The sequence below is a fragment of the Leptonotus elevatus genome, chromosome 6, assembly GCF_054856555.1.
Source record: "Leptonotus elevatus isolate MCC_2025b chromosome 6, RoL_Lele_1.0, whole genome shotgun sequence".
NCBI classification, from domain to species: domain Eukaryota; kingdom Metazoa; phylum Chordata; class Actinopteri; order Syngnathiformes; family Syngnathidae; genus Leptonotus; species Leptonotus elevatus.
This window is the reverse complement of record NC_141244.1, coordinates 12,136,232-12,150,592: the sequence shown is the minus strand read 5'-3', so window position 1 is coordinate 12,150,592 and position 14,361 is coordinate 12,136,232. Positions and strand designations below refer to the sequence as shown.

General features: G+C 38.4%; 2 protein-coding genes across 6 annotated transcripts; both read left to right on the top strand.

The window, feature by feature from the left end:
* The first annotated feature begins 3,698 nt into the window (after positions 1–3,698).
* LOC147172048 (fucolectin-like) lies at positions 3,699–6,350 on the top strand. The gene is made up of 4 exons (XM_086079088.1): positions 3,699–3,830; positions 4,119–4,183; positions 4,593–4,872; positions 5,478–6,350. The coding sequence occupies exons 2-4, from the start codon at positions 4,120–4,122 to the stop codon at positions 5,653–5,655; spliced, it is 522 nt and encodes a 173-aa protein (XP_085935214.1). The 5' UTR covers positions 3,699–3,830; position 4,119; the 3' UTR covers positions 5,656–6,350.
* A 146-nt stretch (positions 6,351–6,496) lies between these two features.
* Positions 6,497–9,894, top strand: LOC147172047 (fucolectin-like). Of its 5 annotated transcripts, XM_086079085.1 has the most exons (6): positions 6,497–7,388; positions 7,497–7,529; positions 7,593–7,879; positions 8,317–8,378; positions 8,758–9,037; positions 9,525–9,894. In XM_086079085.1, the coding sequence occupies exons 3-6, from the start codon at positions 7,764–7,766 to the stop codon at positions 9,688–9,690; spliced, it is 624 nt and encodes a 207-aa protein (XP_085935211.1). In that variant the 5' UTR covers positions 6,497–7,388; positions 7,497–7,529; positions 7,593–7,763; the 3' UTR covers positions 9,691–9,894. The 5 variants fall into 5 exon arrangements, with proteins under 5 accessions (XP_085935211.1, XP_085935210.1, XP_085935209.1 ...); XM_086079084.1 differs by having other exon boundaries at positions 7,497–7,879; XM_086079083.1 differs by having other exon boundaries at positions 6,497–7,529.
* The last annotated feature ends 4,467 nt before the right edge of the window (positions 9,895–14,361 follow it).

Sequence of the window (14,361 nt, the reverse complement as noted above, 5' to 3'; positions counted from 1 at the left end):
TTTTGACCGTATCATATTCACAAAGGGGTAAATTATATTACAACTAAAAAGTGTGGCAACCCATAGCTTCAGAACTTGTATGATACAAAAGCTTCAGGTACAACTGCAGAAGAGAATGAGAGAATGATGAGTATATCTTCACACGAGTATGTTCCTAAACAGTTAAACGAAACAGCTTGGATGAATGCATATGACTAGCTTTTGGTGCAACATGCACATATACAGCATACAGTATTCATATTAACAGTGGAAAATACAATTTTCTTTGAGCTGGTGCTCACATCCAGCCATATGTTGTTTTCACTCATCTGCAAATTCACTTCACCATGATAAATACATGCCAAGTCAAGAAGAAATGATCTTGTTGCTTGTTTATTCCTACTAGACTAAATATAAAAATGCTACAATGCAAGAATGGAGAAAAATAAAGCATGTTTACTGAATTCACATGAAATGGAAAGGCATTAGATTTTTCCCCTTCATTTTATGCCAAAATGGCATAATAGTTATTATTATTATGAAAACAATTCTTTTTGCACTCATTTTTACATACATACACAGAGATCTTTTTTTTTGCCAGACTTTATTCACAGGCTTTCTGGCTGGGACACATGCTTACAGACTTGGTCGCTCTCGACTGGCTCTCTATCTCACTGTAATTATGCTTATCCTCTTTTGGGGTGAACCCCCCACCATCCCTTCCAGCTCTATTTACCCCTTCTTTCTAATCTTTATAGATCCCGAGCCAGTTGTCATGGAAACATGGAGTACGCCAGGCACAAGGCCTCCCTTTGAATACAATTAATTTCTAGCCTGATTCATGCTTTTTTCTATGGAGGGGGGGGGGACCCGGGTGGGGCAATATTAACAGGGGTGGCTGGTAATTGGGGTAAGAGGAAATAGAGAACTGGATGAAGTGAAATTAGAGGTTTTTATTAATGCATTGAAATTCTGAGGTGTGAGCGCAGAGATGAGCGTTGGTTGGATGGTTTGATGCGGAAGGGATAAAAAGAGGATCAAGAAGTGGAATGAGATTATTTTATATCAGCCTTCCTCTACATGATTCCCCCTTTTCATTTTGCAGTTGGCAAGTACATGGATGTGTATGAGGGGGTTAGGAATGGTTCGCTTTTGTCAGTCTGTGACAAATGTAGCTTTTCACCCATCTATCCAAAATTGTTAAAAATGTTGAATTTCTGTTCATGTCCTTTCAAATGAAAGTTGTCAACTGTTTTTCTCACTTCAGCGACAACAGCACACCTCATCCCCTCTCGTTAGACATAAGGCGATCGCTCTTCAGTTGCAACAGGGGGCTTGATCTTACAAAAGGGGTGCCACGGCACATAAAGAGTATGTGAGGTGAAAGAAAAAGAAGTCTGTGAAGAACAAGGGGAAATGAGGAGGAATGAGACGAGATGACGAGCGCAAGAGCCAGGTGACAGCCGCACAGAAGCAGCTGAGTGAAAAGAGCCTAACGCTTGAGCCAATTAATTCCTTCCACGTGATTTTAGACAAAGGCTGCTGTACTTGACCCCCTGGCGGGCAGATGGGAGAGAGTGAAGGGTGAAAGCATGGTGAGGGAGAGCAGGTGACAAATGTAAACGTTGTGCAAGGATTGAGCGGCTGCAGGAGAATGATGGGAGAAGGAAACAAATACACGGGCTGTGGGACGGGGGGTTGTCAGAAATAGGTCAAGTAAGGATAAGGTAGTGTATTACTGTACTGTACTGTATAGCAGTTGTTTGCATTCAAATAAGTAATAATTGTTTATGAGAAAAAAAAATCCTCAACCTAAAGTCATATTTTTCAAACTTGTAATGATAAAATGTCTTTAGTTCAAATGTCTTTACCTTTTATAATATTTTTTGGGCTGTAGTTTTGCCAGTCGAAACTATTAGCAAGGTAAGAGAAGTTCTCTTTCTTTATGTCAAAACATAAGAAATCCCAGTCAATGAAATTACTATCCAGATAATACTTCCATTTTTGACCATAGATAGCAGCAATCCTGGGGAGCATATACAAGTACAATAATACATGATTACGCAGGGTGATTTTGGAAGGGGGTGAGCGTATAATGTTGGAGTGTGTGTTATTCTCGAGAAATTACGGTTAGGGATAGAGCGATTATTGGCTGGGCCGATTATCGGTGCTGATAACTGTCATCACCTATGCTAAAACAGACACGACACGAGTGGATTAAAAAAAAAGAAGTTAAAAAGCACCCAGGGTTTTGCCGTAAGCCAGTTGAGGGATCCTGGAAGTTAAAGTTATTTTAAGATTTAATGAAAACCTTTCTATAGGTTGAGACGGCTGTGTAAGTGCGTCAGCAGCATATGTACATTCTGATGTTTTAAAAAAGTGAATATCAGGCTATGGTGTAAACAAAGCACTATATTAGTCCTTTCCATTTACCCCTTATGATCCAATTGGATGTTTTTTGGACTATGACTTTTTTGGCAAAAGTACAATTAGTGATCCATTTAAATGGATTTGGGATTGGCTGGTTAAATGGTAAACGAATATGCAAATGCACATTTGGTGTACGAGTCCAGGCTCTTATAAATAGATAGGTAGACAGATCCTTTGGCAGTCAAGGGAGGTAACCTGTTTAAAAAGGACAGCAAATATATTTTGGAATGCTTCATAGATGTGTGACAGGTGTGATTAGCTGCAGCATCAACTCAAATACTTTTATTATCACTGGATATTTGCAAAGGGCAATAGAGATCTGAATAGATATTTGTGTTGAATGAGGTGTGATAAACTGACAAAATAGCATGTCAGGTGCAGCTGGACATGCCCATGATTTCAGTTCAGTCATTCACACCAAAAGCTGCATACTGACATATTAAACAATGTTGGGGGGGGGGGGGGGGGGGCATCATTCATCACGTTTAGTTTAAAAATGGTCAAATAATCAATTAGTGAGGCCATGCTAAACGATTATCAGGATACTCGGATACTCAAATATAAATCATAATGGGCCGCAAACATATTTTACAATGAGCCAAAGGGCTAGTCACAGTGTCAATTTTGGGCAGGCACAATGCAACAATACTATAATATTCAAAACAACAAAAATCTGAATTTAAATAAATGCAAATCCCATTTTAACATAAATTAAATAAATGCAATCGTTGAATAAAGCAATCACGCCCTGTGTCATAAATCCAAAATACATTAAACATATCAGGAGGGAGTTGACAACATTTTACTTATCACGTACAGTATAAACACAAATAACCTACATTTATAAAATGATATATTGAGTCTTCAAACTTCATGAGTGTGCCAGATTTGGTAGTTTTCTAAGAAAGAATGATCAATTACATACTGGTAAGTGAAGCCACACATGATAAATAATAAATGGTATAGTTATTGCTCTAACATTATAATTAATGTACTGTATGTGCAATTTAATACTATTTTCATTATTTTATTGCCAGAGTCAATATAAATTTAAAATATAAATATATAGATGTAGGCATCTATTCAGTAAGTTTGTTAGTTGGTGGGAGTCATCTTAAAAGAGGCTTGGAAATAATAGTGTTTGAGTTTTAATATGTGCACTTTAAAAGACAGTATTTTGCTGACTTGAGAATGAAAACAAGCTTAGCATGTAAGTATTGTACACAGGCTCACAGAGATTCCATTGCAATTATCATAACAACCAAGCTAGACGAGCAGAACAAAACCAACAGTCGTTATTTGACCAGGACATTCTCTGACAAAACAGGACAATCATACATACGTCGCTCAAGAGTATAAAATAAGTGTTCTCTAACGCGACACCAACAGGTTATACCTTTCAAATCAACTGAGATCTTCAGGTAGGTCAATCATCCAGAGCTATAAAGTTGCTTTACTTTATTTGTTTTAAATACCAGTAGGAGGATAACATTGTGACTTAACCTAGACTGATTCACAGAGAAAGTATATTATTAAATTGTAATCACGGATAATATTTCAATTATTATTATTTAGGGAATATTGAAATATAAATGAATAACTATGATATATATTTGGCTACGACAAGCAGGCTACGCTACAGAAGCAACACTCATGTACCGGTAATTGAAGTTTATATGGATACATAACTTGTTGACTAATTTCCATAGGATGATTATTTTAGCCGTGATTCTCACCTTGTTGGCTATAACAAAAGAGGCAAGCAGTTTGAAAGGTAAGTCTTCTCTCCTTTATTTATTTATTTTTTTAAATATTTTAATTTTTTTAAGCCTATTAGCAAATAGGATAGCAACAAATGATCTCCACCCTTGTATGTCTTGGGCTTACTCTGTTGGGTTCCCTATTTTTCATTCCGGACTTTCCAGCTCTCCAACTTTTACGAATATCTTACTCGAGTCGCTACATACAATGGGGTGATTGCTGCAGGTGCCCTTCTTTTGGTGTCTTGTATGTTCAAAAGCCGACATTTTGTGTGATTGTTAAACAGTTTTCTTTTTCCAAACACTGGTTGAATTCCAAACTGCACTCTTGCACTTTAGGCTTTAAGAATGTTCAAACGTTGATATTTCATTGAACATGAATTTGATTCCCCACAAAAAAATAAAACATTTGTTTCTGTGCAGGTAACATTGCCCTGAATGGAAAAGCCTACCAATCCTCTAATTATGGGAATACCAGTCCCCAAAGGGCCGTTGATGGAAATCGTGCGAGCGTATGGACACAGAAATCTTGTACTCACACAAACAAACAAATGAAACCATGGTGGCGACTGGATCTCCAAAAAATGTACAAAATAAACACTGTCACTATTACAAACAGAAGAGATTGTTGTCATAACCGGATTAATGGAGCTGAGATCCGCATTGGAGACTCCCTTGATGACAATGGCAATTCTAATACCAGGTAAGTGTGGTAATGGACAAACTCATAATAGGCCCTGTTTTTGTAGACAGGTGCCCAAGTGCTCTATGAAAAAATGGACATATCTTAATTTTGTGTTAGGGCAAGTGTAGTTTAGCATGTTTGTAAATTTATTAGACGGCACGACACATCGGGAGGCATTCCGGCATTTTCTATTGCAAACACATCTCATCTGGTAATTTGGCAACCAAAAGTAGACCAGATTTTAGACTATGAGAAGGTTGACATTTTGGCTTAGGTGGCGCAATGTGATTTTGGTTTTGATCGAGGCGTAGGCAGAGCTTATGGTCTCCTCTTTACGATCTACTGCATGGACTACAGCAAGTCCTTCCGCTCTGTAGACCTCTCTCTACTGAATTTAAATCAAATGAGGGGAGACGTTTTGTTTGGCCAGGAGTCGGCTGCGTTCCCTCCCACAACAGCACATAAAGATCAAACACCCTCTATTTGCTCCAGCAAAAATACTACCAAAAGGAAGCAAACTCCACTCCACTAAACTTGCGCCAGACACGGAAATAGGACCTATAATGTTTTTATACTCCAGTACTCCACTGCTAACTTTTTTTTTCTTATGTTGTTTCCTTTAGATGTACTGTAATTGCATCAATCCAGGCTGGCCAATCCAAATCCTTTGCGTGCAATGGAATGGAAGGCCGCTATGTCAACATTGTGATTCCTGGAAGAGAAGAATACCTGACACTGTGTGAAGTGGAAGTACAAGGGGACGAGGCCGATGAGGATTCCAATGATGATGAATGCAGTTAAGTCAAGAGCGTTCCAAAAGCCAAATCCTTATTTGGAGTTAAATTTCTTATCATGCATAAATCATCTTTTTGTTTATTTTTAAGCCTTAGGTCATCTTTAGGTGGACCAAGACAACTTAAAGTATAGTACTATACTACCAATGACCTGCAGTCATAAAGTAAAGCTAATAGCTAAGCCAATCGCAGACAGGAGGCAGTTCATTTGGTAATCTTGGCTAATGTTTTGTTGCTCAGTTCACTTGTCATATTCAACTACATATTTATTCTGCTTAAAATTACTAAATAAGTATATAAGTATGTATAATGTCAAACTTCTTTCGGGGATGGGGATAGGGGAGGTCAACATATACCACGTTATGCTTTCTGCTTTCAATTTGTGCCAACCGGGTAATTGATCAAGCTACAAAATCTTCCTCACCTACTCATTTTTAATGAAGCTACTCAGTGCAATTGCTTCACTGTATTAAAGCAGCACATCCATATTTCTGGCTTTTTCTCTGGGTATTTCCTCCATCAAATGTGACACATTATCTATCAGTCCAAAATCAAAGGCTTTCAGTCATTGGTGCTCTGACAGAGAGGGGTCAGTGGAAGAAAGTCCTCCTACCCCACTTTCACTTTTATGTGATTTTTTTTCCTGCTGTATTGGTTAATAAAGTATGCACTTCGTAACTAATAAATCAAAAGTCTTATTGCTTACTGGTTCTTGCTTCTAATCTTTTCATTAAATTATTGTAATTCATTATTATGCAAAATTAGCTAAATATACATTATTTCAGTGTTCTATTGGAATTGAGCACTGTCCGTACCTTTATAGCACAAACATATTTAAAAGGCTACTTGTGAGGCTTCACAGCCTATACTGCTTTTGGTGCATGTTATATGGATTTTGGTCAATGTGTCTTTCAATCACTTGTCTCATTTTTTATACACAGAGTGAGGCGATGAGACACCAAGGGAAATCTTTCCTCCGGCCATTAGTGCTTCATGTTCCACCTAACATTTAATCACCCTTCTGAAGACCTGACAGGAAAAAGCCAGAAAGTGTACAAAGTGGTCGTCGGAAAACAAATGAAAACAAAAAATATTTTTAGGTACCATTTAAGGAGTAGCTACCACAAAAAAAAAACCAAAGCCAAATAATTCTTTCCACATGTTTTTAGACAATGGCCGATGTACTTGACCTCCTGGTGGGCAGATGGGAGAGAGTAATGGGTGAAAGCATGGTGAGGGAGAGCAGGTGACAAATGTAAACGTAGTGCAACGATTGAGCGGCTGCGGGAGAATGATGGGAGAAGGAAACAAATAGACTCGGGCTGTGGGGATGGGGGTTGTCAGAAATAGGTCAAGTAAGGATAAGGTACAGTACTGCATGACAATCGTTATCATTCAAACAGTTATTATTGTTCATAAGAAAAAATATATATTCTAAAGTAATGTAATGACAAAATGTCTTTAGTCATGATTTGAAAACATTTCAGAAGATCCTAATTAGATTTTTGGATCCAAAGGATTTTTCTCCTATTGCATGCATTTTATATGCCAAATTCATTTTAGTTTCTGAAGAGGTCCTTTCTGGATTCTTTTTTCTTTCTAAATGGTCCATCTTAGTCCCTGTAGCTTGTCACTGGAACTGTCTTAACCGTTAATGCCATTGGAGAGAACCTGAGTGTGTTGTTACAACACACCAGAAGGATTTGTGAGCTGTCATGCTCGGATGAGGCACAATAGCCGGTAAGTTCTGCAAAATCACACTTTTTTTTTTTTTGCTCCAGAAATTATTATATTCTGCACAACAGTAACATTTAGTTTGGCTCCTTATCTACCTATTGATATCTCTAGGCTTGAGTGTTGACAGGCAAAACTATTAGCAAGGTAAGACATATTTTCTTTCATGTCTGAACACAAGAAATCCAAATCTATGAAATTACTATCCAGATCATACTTCAGTTTTTGGATACCAGCGATCCTGGGCAGCCTGGGAGAGTGATTTTGGATGGGGGTGAGTGGATAATATTGGATATATCTATGAATATACTTTATTTCATTTAAATAGAAGGATGACGGTCCATGGTCCATGTTGTTTAGGTTTACATTTTGTTTCGTTTAATGTTATTCTTCTGGTTCATGTCTGTCTTGTTATTGTTTAGTGTCCTCCTGTTCTCGCCAGCCTCTGTCCCTTGGGTCCACCAATCAGCTCCCTCAGCCACTTGTGTCTTATCCAGGTGAATCTCGTTCACTCGTTAGTTTGCTTGTATTTAGTTCCCTGTTTCTGTTCAGTCCTAGATTAAGCATATGTGTTTGCTAGTGTGTCCTTGGCGCCATGTACCACAAGTAAGTGTAGTGTTTGTTCTTTTTTACCCCCCATCTGTTTTGGACTTTTGTTAATTTCTAGGGGATTTCAAAGTGACTTGCTTTCAATATACATTTTCATGAGCACACCTGCCTTGCTTTGCCCGCGTCTCTGCACTTGGGTCCTCAACCCTGCACGACATGTCAATATATTGCAACTTGGAAAGACTGATTCACAGAGAAAGTCTATCATTAAATTGTAAACACACATTTTAATTATTCATAATTGGGGAGTAATGAAACCAATTAATAACTGTTCGACTATGACAAGCAGGCTTTGCATACATAACTTGTTGACTCATTTCCATAGGATGCTCGTTTTGGCTCTTCTAACCTTGTTGGCTATGACCGAAGAGGCAAGCGGTTCGAAAGGCAAGTTTGTCTCTCTGTATAGATCTTGGCTTTCCTATTGGCAATTAGGATGGCAACAGATGATCACCCTTGTCTGTCTTGGGCTTATATCTGTTTGGTTCGCTATTATTTGTTCCGGGCTTTTAGTTCTCCAACTTTTACTAATATCTGACTTGGTACAAACAATGGGGTGACTGCTGCAGTCCTTCTGTTAAAAAGCTGACATTTTGAGAGTTTTTTTCTTTTCTTTTTCTGAAAGACAGTTGGCTTTTTCCAAGCACTGGTTGAATTCCAAATTGTACTCTTGCACTTAAGGCTTTAAGGATATTCAAATGTAGATATATCACTGACTATTAATTTGATTCATCCCATAAGGAAATTAACCAGTTTCTCTGTGCAGGTAACCTTGCCATGAAGGGAAAAGCCTCCCAGTCCTCCAGGTTTAGGAATGGCAGTCCCCAAAGAGCCATTGATGGAAATCGTGCAAGCAATTGGGCACAAAAATCTTGTACTCACACCAAGAAACAAATGAAACCATGGTGGCGACTGGACCTCCAGAAAATATACGAAATAGACATTGTCACTATTACAAACCGAAGAGATTGTTGTCATAAGAGGCTTAATGGAGCTGAGATCCGCATTGGAAACTCCCTCCGTGACAATGGCAATGCAAATCCCACGTAAGTGTGCTAATGCATGTACTCCTAATGGGCCCTGTTTTTGTAGATGGGTGCCTGGAAAAAAAAAGTAACTTGTGCCAGGGCAAGTCTAATTTAGCATGTTTGTAAATGTAGTAGTCCGCGCTACACCGCCGTAGGCATTCCGGCATTTTCTATTGCAAACATGTCATCTGAAAAATTGACTAAAAGCAGGTCTACATTTTGGCTTGGGTGGAGTAACATGAGGCTTTTGATATTGATCAAGACTCTTGTGGACCTACTGAAATTAACTTTAATGAGGGGAGCAGTTTTAATTGGCCTTGAGTCTGCTGCATTCCCTCCGTCTCCGCTAGTCTAGCAAAATACTACAACAAGGAAGAAAACTCCACCCATGGCCAGTTGCTTATTTGTGCTAGACTTTCACTGGGCATGGGTTTATATAGTATCCATGTTTGTATACTCTTGTTCTGCACTGCTAACCTTTAATTTATTTGTATTCCATTTTAAGATGTACTGTGATCTCATCAATCCCAGCTGGCCACACCAAATCATTTGGGTGCAATGGAATGAAAGGCCGCTACATCAACATTGTGATCCCTAAAAGGAAAGAACACCTGACACTGTGTGAAGTGGAAGTACAAGGGAAAGGGGCCACTAATTATGATTGCAAATGAGTCAAGAGAATGTAAACTACTTTCAGTTTATGCCATGCAGGTAATTGGTCAACCAACAAGATCTTCCACACTTATTAATTTATAATGAAGCTACTTAGTCCAATTGCTTCACCATATTTGTGACTTTTTCTCTCTGTATTTTCTTCATTAAGGGCTCTCAGTCAGAGGTCCCCCTGCATTGGTTAATAAAGTACACGCTGTATCTAAAAAAAATTGTCTAGCTTCCAATCTTTCCATTAAATTATTGTTAATGCAAAATATCTTGGTTGTTAGAGAGTAAGGTGATGAGACACAAAGGGAAACTTTTCCACCAGAGTTCATGCTCCACCTCTATTTAATCACCCTCCTGACAGGAAAAAGGCAAAATTGCATAAAACAAAAATGCTCTAAATGCAGTTTTGTTTAACCTATTGAAAAATGGTCTGGCCTAAGGCAAAATAAATTTAGAGCATGGGGAGATTGTATTCGGTTGAAACATCTGCATATGGAGACATTTTAGACAGTCACTAAATAGGACATGTATACACATGGCGAGCCATCAGTGCAAGGTCAAGCCTGACAGCAGGCAGATGAAGAGTCACTTAGAGGACTCGGTTCTTGTCTTCATCCCCATGAGAGCGCTTTACTCAAACATTTCTATTGACATTAAATAAAGTTATGGCTGTACTCAATGTCAGGTTGAAAAAAATATATGTTGTATTTAACTGATACAGAAGAGTCATTACAACATAGGATCATTGAACAAGTGTGGCTTCAGTTTTTCTTGGAAGACTATTTAGCAGTGACTTAAAAAGACTCACTATATAGGCTACAATGTCTATAGGCAAGTTTAAGGAAACATATATATATAAACTTCATTGAGATTACCTGTGCTATCTGCAATAAATGTGGTGCAGGATGTAAAGACGGTCATTCAGTAACCAGAAGATCGGCTGTTGTGCAAGGCACTTCACACACACTGCCTCCACTGCTAATCATACTGGTGCTTGGAAGGTGCGAATGTTTGGTGGTGTTTCAATTTCTTGTCATCGTTTTCCGTTTTTTTAAATTATTTTTTTATTTTGTGTGTGTATTCGTTAGTTCACCAAAAACCTATAAAAAAAAAAATCCCATACCGTTCACCTGAACCGAACACCGCCGTCAGGAGACCCGAGGAAGGACCAAATAAAGTGAAATCTAGCACCGACCAGACACCACCCACCGGGCCACCAACCAGAGTCCTTCACCAACCCAAGAAACATCTAAATTCCAACAAATCAGGGAGACTTTAAGAGACCAAAGGAAGGACAGACGAAGCAGAGTGAGATCCACAGACACCAGCCTCCACCGATTCAATGACCTGAGGAAGAAGCAGATTGTGTCTGAGTTTCCGTTTTTGCTAACGATTCCCTTTATCGGTTCCGTGTGGGACGAGGACGTCACCACGCGCGCAACATTTCCGTGCGGGTCGAGCAACAAACAGTGCGCCACGCTCGAAAGTTTGACATCTTCCAAGAAAAGCTAACAGAACAAAAGTATGTTTGCAAATTGGATATTTCGTCTAAAGGAGGAAACAATACCACTATGCCAAAGCATTTGTACACACAGCATGCGATTACCGTCTGACGTGTTTGTGAGCGCTCCAGGGTCCAGGAGGGTTCAACCCAGCAGCAACCGCCGCCAGCAATACAAGCATTTTCTCCTATCAAGTTCAACACTCCAGGTACCTGTAGTAACTACTGTATATTAGAGGCAGCTTGCCGTTTCTTAAGTCAAAGCCCGTATCTCACTAAACGACGGCGGTGTCTACAACCGGCTTGCGAAGGTAAACGCAGCTGCCCACGAGTGTTATATTTTCAATAAGGGTTCATTCAAGGTTGTAAAACGTGCAAAGACGTACAGAGCGAACTATGACTTAAAAGCAATACTCGCTACTTCCACACATTCTGAGTCATACAACAGTCAACTGGCTGCGTCTGTTTTAATGGCTGAAGCAGGGAGAAGTTTTTGAGTGCTCAGTTCATCTGAGTGTTGAAATGCTACTGGAGTTGGACATTATCACAAAATAATATAGGTTGTATTTTGTAAATTTCTACAGAAGATGATTAAAAAAAAAATTATGTTTATTTTCAAATATTTTTTCTTTCCTTCCCTTCTTTTTTTTTTTCTGGGTACCCCATTGAGTCCTCAAATGTGGACCTTTTAAAACGTTTTGGTTTGTAATGTCTCTTGTTTATAGATACACGTAAGCATTAAAAAGTGGATGCAAATCTTTGTTTATTCAACTTTTCCCCCCCCAAAAAAAATCGTTCAGCAGAATCGAAATCTTATCAATTCCCATCCCTACCGCCACCACAGTGTGAACGTGTGAGTGCATGAATAATGTATCCATTCCATTGTAAAGCGTGAGTGTCTAGAAAAGCGCTGTCACAACAAATAGGTCCTGTTGTATCACACATGACATTGATGTGGTAAATTGTGACATGTCCTATGACAGTTTTTAACGTTTAATTTGCACAACAGTGCCTTTTCTTGTTTGTATTATCTCATAGCCAACTTCTATGACTAACGACTCGTGAGCTAACAGCCAAAGTTTACCTATACCAAGTAAATGATGTGCCAGTCTCGCTAAATTATTGAATAATTAAGGTAGCTAGATAATTGAATTACTAAATCACAATTATTTGCTACCTTAAATCACATTTTCGTAATGTTTACTTTTTTATTGCCATGACAGAATTAGCACCCATAAAAAAAATTGAAAATACTTTAATTGTATCCCTATTAACAATAAAACAACAACAAAACTGTTTCTCTTTTGCATCACAATAGTCTAGATTTTTTTTCTTAAACAAAGTGATCGTCAGGAAAAAAAAAAAAAATAATTCTGGTACCATTTAGATTATAAAAAGAAAAACATCCTTCATTGCACTTCTTTACTTTTTTTTTTTTTACTTCAAAAAGTTGTTTAAGATTGTCATTCCACCACTAATACTATAAAACATTTTAAACCAAAAGTACAATGTGAGTTCCGGGAATACTATGTGTGTGTATATATATATATATGTCCCTATATATATTGCAACAGAATAGTCTGGATTTTTTTTTCCTTAAATAAACAAAGATCATCAGAAAACAAATTAAAACAAAATATTTGTTCAGGTACAGCTTGGAGCAGGTGTGGGCAAACTCGGTCCTCAAGAGCCGGAGTCCTGCATTTTTGGGAGGTTTCTCTCTTCTAACACAAGCTGATTCCAATCAACAGGATCGTTATAAGGCTTATGCAAAGCTTGCTGATCATATACCAGCTGTGTTGGAGAAGGGAAACTCCGGCCCTCGAGGACCGAGTTTGCCCACCACTGGTTTAGAGACTACTGTACAAAATTAAATATAAAAAAAACGTCCTTCATTATACTTCTTGCATTTTTTTTTTTTAAACTTCAAAAAGTTGTTCAAGATTGTCACACTACAACAAACATTTAAAACCAATTATTTTCAAGTACAATGTGTGTTCCGGGAATCCAACACAAAAAAATAAAATATTGTTTCCCTTCAATTAATTTCTTGAAAATCTAAATAATTAAAAAAAAAAGGTAAAAATATAATAAATAAGGTGTAAACAACTAAACAAAAGAAAAACTGAGCAGTTCCTTACATCCTTTTTCCGCATTTATGGCTTTCCTAAAGATATAGCCACTGTTTTGCCGCCCTGTGGATGCATGCCTTTTGTGTTTGTGCTGGTAGATAAGATAGCCTAGGACTTCTAAGTCACGTGATACACAACATTGAAACACAAGAGTGGGGAGGAGGAGCAAAGTATGCCTGCTTGGCACTGAGACCGAATTGGCAATTTCGGTGATCTGGTTGCCGCCTGGTTTGACAAAACTGAAGCAGTGCACGCAGGGACCAAAATGAAACTACTGTATTGATCTAATCTCGCTAGATTTGATCGCATATTGAAATTGACTAGTATCGATATTTGGATCAATCCGCCCACCACTTCCTCCCACCCAAGACATAAAAGCAACAACGTAAAGTGGGAAATTGCTATTTCATCAGAGGAGTTGGTGGAGAGACTTTGCATTTTCAGTGAACTTAATTCGGCGCAATGGAGCAGGGCTATCTCCCGTGAAAACATTGCGGACCAACGAGAATAGAAGACATAAATATGCATGGCAATCAATACATATTTGGAGGAGCGGAAAGCACGAGAAAAGAGAAGCTGTTCATCTTCAGTTATTACTGTGATTCGTTCACTTTTGCATTCTTTCCTCTGCTGCCCAAAAGTACACATGATCAGTTTGTGCAATTGTTGCTATATCATTCTAGAATTTCTCTAATCTTTTCTAATTCAGATTTTATGACGACTGGTGTGCTTGTTAAGATCCGCCTACTCTACACCAAACATTCAATGTGCAGTTTGCTGTAATTCAGTTCATCAATTCCCTAATACATACTTATAGTGCACCCGCATGACCTTTATGCCACATTACTTTCTAACAACAGGCACTATAAATTCACATTTGTGATATCACAACTCGCCTTTGTTTAGTAATTGGGAATGCCAGGCAGTGATAGTATAGCCCAGGGGGTCATTTCATACTGTAATGACGGCAACATGTCAGTGTGTTTGGATCGTTGTCTCATTCAGTCAGCTTTTAAGATTGGACATTTTCTTCAAAATTGAAGCTC

What these genes read in the sequence shown, in the direction of transcription:
- LOC147172047 (XM_086079085.1), top strand. Translation starts at nt 7,764, where the DNA reads ATGTTATTCTTCTGGTTCATGTCTGTCTTGTTATTGTTTAGTGTCCTC. An exon ending in GCCACTTGTGTCTTATCCAG is followed by an intron (nt 7,880 to 8,316) that starts GTGAATCTCGTT and finishes TCATTTCCATAG; the next exon opens with GATGCTCGTTTTGGCTCTTC. An exon ending in AATGGCAATGCAAATCCCAC is followed by an intron (nt 9,038 to 9,524) that starts GTAAGTGTGCTA and finishes TTCCATTTTAAG; the next exon opens with ATGTACTGTGATCTCATCAA.
- LOC147172048 (XM_086079088.1), top strand. Translation starts at nt 4,120, where the DNA reads ATGATTATTTTAGCCGTGATTCTCACCTTGTTGGCTATAACAAAAGAG. An exon ending in AGAGGCAAGCAGTTTGAAAG is followed by an intron (nt 4,184 to 4,592) that starts GTAAGTCTTCTC and finishes GTTTCTGTGCAG; the next exon opens with GTAACATTGCCCTGAATGGA. An exon ending in AATGGCAATTCTAATACCAG is followed by an intron (nt 4,873 to 5,477) that starts GTAAGTGTGGTA and finishes TGTTTCCTTTAG; the next exon opens with ATGTACTGTAATTGCATCAA.